Source organism: Mobula birostris, chromosome 4, assembly GCF_030028105.1.
Source record: "Mobula birostris isolate sMobBir1 chromosome 4, sMobBir1.hap1, whole genome shotgun sequence".
Lineage (NCBI taxonomy): Eukaryota > Metazoa > Chordata > Chondrichthyes > Myliobatiformes > Myliobatidae > Mobula > Mobula birostris.
The window spans coordinates 165,843,186-165,855,543 of record NC_092373.1 but is presented as its reverse complement, the minus strand read 5'-3'; the positions used below and the strand labels follow the sequence as shown (position 1 = coordinate 165,855,543).

At 44.9% G+C, this 12,358-nt stretch overlaps 1 protein-coding gene and 1 long non-coding RNA gene across 8 annotated transcripts in view; one reads left to right on the top strand and one right to left on the bottom strand.

The window, feature by feature from the left end:
• Positions 1-7,005, bottom strand: part of LOC140196733 (uncharacterized) — a 154,414-nt gene extending 147,409 nt beyond the window's left edge. For both annotated transcript variants that reach the window (XR_011885800.1, XR_011885799.1), the window contains exon 1: positions 6,521-7,005. This is a non-coding gene — a long non-coding RNA (uncharacterized lncRNA). The remainder of the gene's footprint in view (positions 1-6,520) is intronic.
• The window catches only part of fam13a (family with sequence similarity 13 member A), a 252,954-nt gene that overhangs the window by 218,778 nt on the left and 21,818 nt on the right, over positions 1-12,358 (top strand). For 5 of the 6 annotated variants that reach the window (XM_072256424.1, XM_072256427.1, XM_072256426.1 and 2 more), the window contains 2 exons: positions 7,408-7,558; positions 9,001-9,214. In XM_072256424.1, the coding sequence (XP_072112525.1) occupies positions 7,408-7,558; positions 9,001-9,214 (365 nt within the window). The remainder of the gene's footprint in view (positions 1-7,407; positions 7,559-9,000; positions 9,215-12,358) is intronic. The other variant, XM_072256425.1, reaches the window with a different exon arrangement.

Genomic DNA, 12,358 nt, shown 5'->3' with positions numbered 1-12,358 from the left:
TTGTAGAGAAAAAAAAATCGGCACCTACATGCATGCGCACGTCATGTATGTGCACATCACGCATGCACACACAGGTGCCCGCGCAAGGTTTCATAGCCATGGTAGTCTTTCTCAGGGTAAACACACAAAGTGTCCGTATTTGACTGCTACTTTTGTCCCTTATCTGGGAGTGAGAAAGTTGGCAACCCTACTTGAACACCACCACCCCCCCCCCCACCGCCCCAGTTGGCCGGTCCTCAAGAATATTGTCATTATTAAACCAGTCCACAGTGCAAAAAAGGTTGGGGACCCCGGTTAAATTGGTCAAACATCGGCTTGTTTACCCCTCCCAGCTCTGAGCCCCGCCACCTCGACTCTGCATCACCTCAGTTCTGCCACTTCGAGTCACCTCCAAGTCCACTCCAGCAAAGGCCATTCCCTGTTCTCAGGTCTGGGCTCCACTGCCTTGACTCGGCTGGCGTCTGCCACACTGCAACCACCCTGCACCTTCCAGAACCTTCAGCTCTACCACAAAAATGGCAGGTCGTACAGGGGGTTCAAAAGCTCAGCTCTGAAAGGGAAGCTGCAGGCTGTGGTTTGCAGTGATCGTTTCCAAGAAAAAGCATGATTAATAAAGTAGCTAATAGTTTTGATGGCTGCCAGCAAGTCAACACTGTGCTTCACAAGTCCATCTTAAACTGGAAAAGAATTGTTTCAATTCCTCTAACTTCTGGTAACCTCTCCCCTTTTTAGATTTTCCCTTCTTCCAATGACCCTTTTACCCTTCTCTTTCCTTACCACCACCCTTATGACCTGCTCCTCACCTACACCTTCCTCCCTCTAATCTCCACCTCCTTACCGTAATTGCATGGTCTACTTTCCTCTCCAATCAGATTCTATCTTTTTCATTTCTTTGCTTCTTCCACCTATCACTTCGCAGCTTCTTACACTATTTCTACTCCTCCCCCCACAACTACTTAACTTCCCCCTTGCACCTGGATTTACCCATCAAAGAAACGTTAGCCTCATTTGTCGCACATACATCGAAACAGTGAAAAGTTTGTTCCTGTCAAATCAAATCAGTGAAGATTATGCCGGACAGCCTGTAAGTGTCACCGTGTTTCCAGCGCCAACAGAACATGCCCAAAGCTCACTCACTCTAACTGTACATCTTTTATAATGTGACAAGAAACCCACAAGGTCACTGGAAAAACATACAAACTCCTTACAGGCAGCTGGCGGGAAATCAACCACAATCGGTGATAGCTGGTGCTGTAAAGCGATGCGCCAACTGCTTCTCTGCTATGGCACCCCGCCAGCTCATGCTCCTACCACCCTTTTATTCTGGCTTCTGCCCTCTTCCTTTTCACTCCTGATGAAGGGTCTTGGCTTGAAACACCGACTGTCCATTTCCCCCCCACAATGCTGCCTGACCTGAGTTCCTTCAGCAGTTTGTGTATGTTGCTCCAAATTTCCAGCATCTGTTGTTTCTTTTGTGTCTTCCGTCTGTTGTCATAACTGGATTTCGGTTGGCAACATAAATTCAGTTAGCTGACCACAAGTTTTGCAACAGCACTTTACACAGCTGCACCTCCCCTCACTTACTGTGTAGGTTCCTTCAACTTTGCTCTGAAAGTCAAGTACAGATGCAGTACATCACAGATCTGTGTGTTTTTGCCTGATTACAGTTCCATATCTGAGTTAGGTTGGAACAATGTAGAGGAGGTCTATCAGCTCATTGGACTGTAGTTTCTTTTTACAACAATCCAGTTGACCTCACTCATTAGAGACACGAGATGGCAGATGCTGCAATCTGGAGCAACATCCAAAGCTCTGGAGAAACTCAGCAGGTCAGGCAGGATCTAATGGAGAAGAGATACAGAGCCCATGTTGCAGGTTGAGAACATTGGCCATGGCTGCTTGGATCTCCCTGTAGTCTGCTCTTTTGACTCTACTTCCCATTCCCATAGCAACATGTCATCCTTGGCCTCCGCTACTGCCAAGTCAAGGCTAAGTGCAAATTAGAGGAACAGCACTTTAGTGGCTAATTCTAACCAAACCAAAACTAAAACATCTGCTGCTGTTGGCGTTTTGATGGATTTGTTATACTTGCAGGATACGCCCTCACTCCAATAATGATTCTTCCAAAGTTGAAGATATGTATTCGATCTTTTATTAGTAATTAGCAAACATGCAATCTTGAAGCAATGAAACGTGAGCTAAGCACAATTGAGCATTATTAAATGACCAGCAAAAGATATGACATCTGCCGGTCTCTACAAACTGCAATGAGCAGAGCATGAAGATGTAACTTACTCCCTTCGCTTTTACCACACCCCTACCCGCGTGACTAGTTACCATAATAAACATGCAGCACAAAATACAATGCAGATGGAGGGCAGATGCATGGTTGCTAGAAGCACCTCATATTCTGCCTGAGCAGTCTCCAACCTGGTGGCATGAACATTGCATTCTCAAATTTCCATTAAGTGTTCCCTATTCCCTTTGCCACCTTTTTTTTAATTTCACTCCCCTCCTGATTCACCTGGCCCCCATCAACCTATTTACTTCCCTTTCCCCAGTCTCCCTATCTGCCATCACCCACACACTCCTTGCCCTCCCTTTTATTCCATGCTCCACTTTCCTCTCAGATCAGATCCGTGCACCTAGTCATTTGCCTCTTCACTTGGATCCACCTATTGTCCTCCAGCTGTTGCTCAATCCCATCCCTCCACCTCTTTATACTGGCTATCTCCCCTCTTTCTTTCGGTCCAGATGAAGGGTCTCAATCCAAAACATTCACATACCTCTTCCACAGTGCTGCCTGATAATTGCTGAGTTCCTCCAGCACTTTGTGTGTTGAGCCCATTACTTAGCTGTTTACCCATAACACTGCAATAATTTTAACATTCATAATCTTTTTTCAAAGCCACTATTGAATTAGTTTCTGTCCTTCTGGTTGTGCATTCCAGATCATAACTCCTGTCTTGATGGTAAAAACTTTGGTTGTATACAACCCTTTCTTCTCATAAGAACAACTTTTTCTTTATTTACAATTTCCAATACTTCATTTTTTTTCGAATACTTCTATCAAATCCCCTCTCAATCTTCTCTGCTCTAGAAGCAACTTGCAACATTTCCAGTCTCAACATAACTGAAGCCCCTCTGGGACAGTGACCTGGGTATGATCCTGACCTTTGTTGCTGTATCTGTGGAGTTTGCAAGTTCTCCCTGTGACTGTGTGGGTTTCCGCTGAGTGCTGCAGTTTTGTGTCACATCCCAAAGATGTGCTGGGAGTTTACTTAGTCACATAAATTGCCTCTCTTGTATAGGCAGTGGGCAAAAAACTTGAGAGCTTGTGTAAAAATGGATTACTGGGAATAAAGAGGGGGAATGAACTGATGGGATGCCTCGCGAGCTAGCATGAGCTCAAGAGAGCTGAAGGCCTCCTTTTCTGTAAAGGAATATAAAATACGAAATGCAGAGCCTCTCTAGTGAGGAATTTCTGCACCACCTCTTGATAATTATCTTTCAGAATGGGAGACAGTGACCAACTGTAGTCCACATGTACTTTATACAGGTTTAACGTAACTCCTTTGCTTTTATACTTTATGCTTCTGGTGTAAGGACAGGACCCTGTTTTTCAAACATTTTTTATTTTTATGCTGATGGCATGAAAATCGACTTCTCTAACTTCTGCTAGGCCCCACCTCCCCCTCGTACCCCATCTGTTACTTATTTTTATGTTTCTCTCCCTCTCCTTTTTCTCCCTCTGTCTCTCTGAATATACCTCTTGCCCATCCTCTGGGTCCCCCCCCCCCCCGTCTTTCTTCCCGGACCTCCTGTCCCATGATCCTCTCGTATCCCCTTTTGCCAATCACCTGTCCAGCTCTTGGCTCCATCCCTCCCCCTCCTGTCTTCTCCTATCATTTTGGATCTCCCCCTCCCCCTCCCCCTCCCCCTCCAACTTTCAAATCCCTTACTCACTCTTCCTTCAGTTAGTCCTGACGAAGGGTCTCGGCCTGAAACGTCGACTGCACCTCTTCCTACAGATGCTGCTTGGCCTGCTGCGTTCACCAGCAACTTTGATGTGTGTTGTTTCAAACAACGCTGCTGTTTTCAAAAAAAAATTGCCCATCTGCACATCAAGATCTCTTTGCTTCTCTTTACATTGTCCTTGCCACATGTGGTGGGTTCAAGTCCTACCCCAGACACCGACACAAACATTTGTGTGAGTTGCTGCACTGCTTAAAGTGGTATCTTGCAGATGCAGCATTAAACCAATGCCTTGTTTGCAGTCTCAGATGAATGTAAAAGAGACAAGAACAGAAAATGCCAGGAACATTCACCAAATCAGGCAAAACTTCTTGTCCTTGACCTCTGCTACTCCTTCTGCAGTTACTGTCTGAGTTGCTGGGCGATTCTGATGTTTTTATCTCAGGTTTCCAGCATCTGTAGTTATGACTTTGAATCGAAAGTATGAAAATTGAAAGAGCAGATTATTACTTAAATGGTAAAAAAAAGTTGCAGCGTGCTGTTGTGCAGAGGGACTTGGGAGGGCTTGTGCATGAATCACAAAAGGTTGGTTTGTGGGTGCAACAGGCTATCAAGAAGGCAAATGGAATGCTGGCCTTCATTGCTAGAGGGATTGAATTTAAGAGCAGGGAGGTCATGCTGCAATCGTACAGGGTACTGGTGAGGCTGCACCTGGAACACTGTGTGCAGTTCTGGTCTCCTTACTTGAGGAAGGATATACTGGCTTTGGAGGCAGTGCAGAGGAGGTTCACCAGGTTGGTTCCAGAGATGAGGGTGGTAAACTGTGAGGAGAGATTGAGTCGCCTGGGACTGTACTCACTGGAATTCAGAATGAGAGATTTTATAGAAACATATAAAATTGTGAAAGGGATAGATAAGATAGAGGCAGGAAAGTTGCTTCCACTGGTAGATGAGACTAGAACTAGGGGACATAGCCTCAAGATTCGGGGGAGCAGATTTAGGACGGAGATGAGGTGGAACTGCTTTTCCCAGAGAAGGGCGAATCTGTGGAATTCTCTGCCCAATGAAGCAGTGGAGGCTACCTCACTACATATATTTAAGACAAGGCTGGATAGATTTTTGCCTAGTAGGGTAATTAAGGGTTATGGGGAAAAGGCAGGTAGGTGGAGATGAGTCCGTGGCCAGATCAGCCATGATCTTACTGAATGGCGGAGCAGGCTCGGCGGGCCAGATGGCCGACTCCTGCTCCTATTTCCTATGTGTCACACAGCTTGAGAGAACAACTGAGAAATCTTCCCCGGTCCCCTGGCAAGTGTTAATCACTTGATCAGCATCACTAAATCAGATTACAGGGCAGTTTGCTACGTGCAAACTTTTTCAGTTTAATAGCTTAAAAAACATATTAAATCTTCAAACACAGACTTAAGAAAAAATTAAGTAAAACTGTAACTGATATTAGATTTTCCTCAGCTTGCCCCCACCACTGGGCAGGCAAGAGTTGCCTTGTCTTGCTGAGACCGCAGCTTCATTTTCAACATCACTGCTCTGAAGGAAAAACAAGAAAAGGCCTGAAAGAAAATTAAAGCATCCTTAAAATCCAATGGAGTAAGGACTTGCATTGCACAATGCTTCTCCCAGCCTCAACGTAAGAACATGAGGACTAGGAACAGGAGAAGACTCCTCTCCCCTCTCCCCCACCATCTCCTTTTGCCATTGACTGAGATCTATTGGATATTAACCGCATTCCCATATTATCCTTACGTCGCTGAAGACACTACATATTATCCAAAAATCATGGCCTTAGCTTTATTCAGCATCCATAAAAAATTCCAAAGGTTCACAGCACTCTGAGCGAAATTTGTTTCCATTACAAATGATTGTTAATTTATTCAAGAAAAAGAACATAAACAAAATTAAACACGAATTATATAAGAAAGGACAGCTAGTACCAAAAACAAAGTTTATTGCAGTACAAAGTGGTCATAGTTTTGTGATAGTCAGGGTTTTGCGATTAGAGTGGTGTCGGTTGGTTCAAGAGCCAGAGTTGAAGGGAAGTAGCGGTTCTTGAAGCTGATGGTGTGGGACTAAAAGTGTCTGTACCTCCTGCCCGATGGTACATGTGAGAAGCTAGAATAGCCTGGATGGTGGGGATCTTTGTTTTTGATGGATGCTGTTTTTTTGAGGCAACAGCTCCTGTAGATACTACTGATGATGGGGAAAGAAATGTACCTTTGATGGGTTGATACCACTTCTCTGTGCGGTTACTTACATTTCTGCACATTCATTTACTGGGCCATGATGCAGTCAGGGTACCTTATATGTTTTCAGTAAGATTGTCTGATCTCAAAAAAAAAGTCCCATTCCACTGTGTTAAACCACTGCAGCCCAAAGAGTGTTCTAACAAAGCTTTGATGCATCTTTTGTAAGGCATAGAAACCAAACTATCATGCAGGATTTCAGGTGGGTGTCACCAAGCCTTTATAAGCACAGCTAATTTTTTTCATTGTAATGTACTCCTTTCAATAAAGGGGTGCAAACCACTTACCTTTCGAATTCGCAGTGCAGCTTTAAGTTGTCGAATATTTTAGATAGATTTATGTAACCATGGCTTTCCACTAACCTATTTATTGTTTGCGGTTTGACATGTATTTCTCTTCATGAAACGCCACCAGCTGAGTGCAGGTCTAAGTGACTCACTGCCTTAAAAATAAATAAGTAATAACCAGCATTTCGAAGAGGCAGACTAACACCAGCGTCTGCTTCTGGTCTGATCTGGCTCCCTGCCAGCACATGCAAACCCAGAGTTACAGATTGTTCTTTTGTTTGAAGATGTCTGCGAGTCACGTAATGCCTGTACTGTGAACGTGAGCTTCTGAAGGAAGGCCCTCCTCCTGCTCTATTAATAGAGCTGCGTGCCTCACCTCACAACCCATCGGGTCCCGCGGAAAAACAGCCCCAGCTCGCCCTCAGCCAGTTGCCCAGTCTGCATAAGTATGTGTCTGCCGACTTGCACGCTTGTTTGATCCACTTTATTACGCTATTCACAGCCATGGTTAAGGAAACATTCCCGTCTAGCTGTAGGTATCTGCTGGGGAAACCGCGCCCAGCACAGAAATAGAGCGGCTTGCTACAGCAGCACACAGCGTTTGGGATTCATAAACAAGGCGGGGGATGGGTGGGATAAAGCTGCCTGTCACTCTACGAGCTGGATTGTCAACCAGGCAGATGGGCCGCCTTCACATATCACAGCCCATCAGATAATCACAATGGGAGGGTCGGAGAGTAGTGGATTTGAGGAAGCACATTTTTTTTGTTGTTTTGCTTTGAACCCAAACCAGCGAAATAGTTTTTGCACTCCCTCGGCGTTTATTTACAATCTCATTCCATCGCTGATATAGATACTTTTTTTTATATTTTGCGGGGATTATTCAGAATACAGCCATGAAGATTCAGGAACCTCCGAGCCAAAGCGACGTGGCCAGAACACCGAGGACTCCTGAACCAGCTACAGCGGAAGGCAGCAGCACGTTGGAGATCCCTCGTCTGGACCTGACTGGCTTGTCAGAGGACAAGGAGCTGGGAGGTAACCTTTCGACTGTGGGGCTCTAATCCAGAGGCAGATGCCTCCTAAACAGGAGTTTCCAAAATCGTTTCGTTGGCTGCTTTCTAGAAGTAACAGCAGCTTTACTAATATTTTGTGGTATTTATCTCGCTTCTTACACTTGTTCATTTCTCCTTGTGCAGCGAGTTGGTGGAAGATATGTTTGCATACTGGTATGGCTAGAGCTTAAAATTATTAAACTGGAATTGCAGAATGCCTGGAGTGCAGTGTTTACTGGTGCATTTTTAGAAACGATTCTTGAGTAGAAGGTATTATTTTGATCACGGGAGATACTGGAGCTTCTTGCCTGTAAAATTGCATACCCTCGAGAATTCTGAAGTGTGCTTGACGCACTATACCCGTGCTTCATTTCAATAATTCTCTACCTAGACTGCGGTGACAGTTAAGTAATTGTATATAGCTGGACACAGGACACCCAGAATTCCCCGCCCCCTGCAGCGTTATAAGCACAAGTAGCTGGGGCAAATACGGTGTTATACTTACACAAGCTAACTACAGCTGCGGATATCACAAGAAAAGTGCACACCTATGCAAAGAAATACAGTAGTGACCACAGACCATGTAGCCATGTACTGATAGCACAATATGAGCACATACACGTAGAGGTAAACTTGCACACACAACACTCCAACACTGCACAAAAACTAAGCGTGTAGTTAGTTAAGCACACAGACATGTGCAATGTGAACAGACAGGTAAACCCATGTACAGAAAGAGCACACAAGCATACATGTAAAACGGATAAACTGCGCCCTCCCTCTCTCCTGCTGCTCTCCTTCTCTTCCTCTTTTCTTTCCCCCTCTCCCTTTCTCTCCCCCTCACCCTCTCCCTTCTCACTACTCCCCTCTTCCCCTTGCTTACTATTCTCTTGGTCTGTCTCTTCCCTTCCTTTCTCCTATTTTCCTCTAGATGTATCTTTCCATTTTTCCATCTGTCCATCCACACTTTTCTCTCCCCGTGCCTGTTTCCCTCATTTTCAGCACTTTCTCTCACCCCGCTCCATTTCTCCTACAGACACACACCTACTATTCTAGATCTTAGTTTGGTATACATTTGCCAGTCCACTTTTATATGTGTTATCCTAAACTGTTCACTACCTTTCCTGATCCACCTGCTTTTACTGCCCTCCCTTCCATGTTATCCTCTCACGCACCTACATCCCAGTGAACCACAATTCCCAGAATGTGTTGGTCTGTAATAAAGCAAAACCCACGATTTGACAGCTAGATTCTGATGGATGTCCAGGACTGCACTGCCAGTGGCCTAGCCCATCGTGGCTGTATGTGTTAAATCTGCATGAGGGAGTACAGTTGCAGGCTGGGGTTTTGCAAGAAGACTGACAGTAGTCATGTGCTTCCCCAAGACAGCAGCAGCTTTTAACCCTGAGGTGGTTGTTATTCCAGAAGCTGGGCCAGCCCTCCAGATGTGGAAGAGCCCTGACGCAGAATCCGAGGAAGCTCGCCTGTCGCCGCAGGCGGGCCGATTAATCCGCCAGCTCTTGGAGGAGGACTCCGACCCCATGTTGTCTCCTCGTTTCTACGCCTACAGTCAGAGCCAGCAGTTCCTCAATGACACAGAAGTGCCCCCTTCACCCCCTAATTCACATTCCTTCATGAGGTGAGTGTGGTGGCAGGGAAGGGTGCAGTGGGGTGTAACTCACTTCCTCGTGTCGGCCTCTCCACACCTTTGACATTTTAGCTTTTGTGCTCTATTTGGCAAAAAAACTACCTTGAGATAGCACCGATCACAAGATCCCAAATCACATAGTAGCAGGTGTGATGCTATAGGCCTGTGGTTGCTGTAGAAGTTTGTGTACAGCAAGCTTCCCCAAGTGGCCCTTTTCTGATGACCACATGATGCTGCTTCAAGAAGGTGACGTTTACAATCAGGGATCCCCACCATGACCTCTTCTCCCTGCAGGAGGTACAGAAGTGTAAAGTCCCACACTACCAGGTTCAGGAACAGCCACTTTCCTACAACCATCAAGTTCCTTGAAATACCTGAACAACCCTAACACTAGCTCAGGAACAGAACACTGTGGATCCCCTCTTGCACTGCCATGAACTTGGCCACTGGTTGTCTTTTTCTTTGCACTAATGCTTTGTTTTGCAGTCTTGTTTCGTCATTGTATAATTTGTTCTGTTTGATGGCTGTACCCAAGTGTCTGTGATGCTGCAACTGGCAAGTTTCATTTTATTGTGCCTGTATTTCAAGCCTTACTGTGCACATGATAATAAACTCGTCTCGACTTGGTAGGACACTAAGTTAACCCCTCTGTTTATCTTCAAAATGGTGCTGTGGGATCTTTTACACCTTTAATATGCTACCTTAACCAGTGGATGGCACCTCTAACAGAGCAGCCTTCCCTCCACACCGAACCAGAGTATGCACAGCTTTCATCAGACCTTGCTATGTCTCCACCCCATTGGTGAGGTCTGAGCTGTGATAATTTATCGTGTTTTCCCTCTTCGTTTCTGATTTCCATTGTCCATACTGTTTTGTGCCTTTGAAAATCTTTTAGGCCAATCCTAAATTGTTCAGAGATCCTCCAAATGAAGTTGAAGAGAGTCTGTTACCAAAAGGCCAGTGAATGCTTTCAGAAAAATCCACTGGAATGGCAACGATTGCAGTCATGAAGTCCTCATGGCCAGTTCTGCCCATGTGTACAGGATATATATGTTGGTTGTCTGTCATATCTGACAATGACAGTGAAATCTGTGCAGGAGAGTTTTTAAAATGCAAAAGCTGTGGCACTGAGGCAGTTCCATTCTCTTGACCTCAGACGTTTGGATCCCGTGGTATATGTAGATGTCATAAACTGGGTGTTCCTTGGTTGCAGTGGATGACTGTGCCGTTTGATCTCCTCAGAGCGTTGCAGAACTGCCTTCCTGAACATTGGATCTCACTGTTAATTTCAGCTACCCAGTCCACCAGAGCTAACTTCACATGCTAGGACAGGAATGACCCTATCTCACTGGGGTATAAGCCCACTGGCTACCCTCATCAGGTTTACCCTGCCTTTCAAAGCAGTGTACCGAGGTGTGGCCGCTGTCACAGGCAAACAGCTACGTGGAGACACAGGTGAGAGCTGAGTGTCCGGTGGGGCCCGAAGTTGAGTGAGCTGCCCAGAATGGACATGACAAGCCCCTTCACCAGATGTACTACCCCTCCCTGAATACCCGATACACCCCCAAAGGATATACATAAAGTGCTTAAAAGTGTCTCAATGATGAAGAGTCTTACCACTAGAATATCTGAGAGTCCCTGCTCTTTGACACTGCAGCAGAAATCTTTTAATATTGAAATTATAATACAGCAACAAGCCAGTCAGCCCAGTCAGACAATGTTGTTACTTGTCCCGGATTCTCCCTCCTACTTAATCCTGATGAGCACATTCTTTCATCAGATTCAGCTTTCTATTAAATGTGTCCGTGCTAATCGACTTGCACGTGGAAATATTCTGCATCGGACTCTGTTTCTCATTCTTGACATTTTCTTCTGCTTTTTCCTGAATTTCCAATTGAACTTTCAAACTCAAAGTCAAAGAGTCGAGTTTGTTGTTGTGCACAAGGACATGGATGTAGTGGTGCAATGAAAAATTTACTTGTGAGGTTGAGATTAGATTTGCTTAATTTGTCATATTTATATGGAAACATATAGTGAAAAGCTTTGTTTGCATCGACGACCAACACAGCCCGAGATGTGCTGGGGCAGTTTGGAGTTCAATTCCGGCTCCATTCTGTAAGGAGTCTCTGTACATCCTCCCCGTGAAATGCGTGGGTTTCCTCCAGGTGCTCCGGTTTTCTTCCACAGTCCAAAGATGTACTGGGTAAGTTAATTGGTCATTATAAATTGGAACGTGTTTAGATTAGGGTTAATCAGGGTAGTGGGGTTGCTTGATCGGCATGTATTGAAGGGCCAAAAGGGATAAATAGATAAACATAGCATGCTAACAATTTATTCAACCCAACTCGTATGTATTTGCAATGTGGGAGGAAACCAGAGCATCTGAAGGAAACCTGTGCAGTCACGGAGAATATACAAACTCCTTACAGACAGTGGGAGTTGAACTCTGAACTTACAGTTAGTGCTGTTAACCAGTGATTAGAAACATCCATTCAGGATGGGTTTCTAATCGCTGTTTAACATTACTGGTCCCATTCTCTGAAGGCTATAACCCAGGATCTGCTGATCTGTTTGATTGTTGCATGAGTGGTTATTCTCAGAGGTAGTTTTAACATACTTAACTAAGTTAAAATCAGAAATGAAATCTGCACCCTTTGTCAGCTATATATCTCAGTACCATTCTCAGATTTAACCCGCAGACACTAGTTCTTGTTTTCATTCCCAATTTCAGAATCTTTCTCCTCTGATTACTGATCCCAATAGAGACAGTGTCTTGTGCTCCTTCTTAAGTTTTCCTGTTTCGCACTCCCTTCCCTGGAACCTTTCCTGTTTTGGGGAGAGCACCAGCCCCTTTGTGTCCCTTATATCATTTAATCAATCCTTCCTCATCCTGCCCAATGACTTGCTTGGAGAGAGAGCAATTGTACTCACCCAGGGCTGCAGAGAACTGTTCCTGATCTCATACCTTGGGTAGACATTCCATCGCGGAGCTATTTTTATCAATGTTATAAACAAGCTATCTTAAGAAAATTGGTGGAAAGATGAATAGATTTCTCTTTTTAACCCTGCAAATTGTGGCAGCAGATTCAGCAGTATTGTCCCAAAGGCAATTTGAAAAATGCTTAAAAAGGAAAG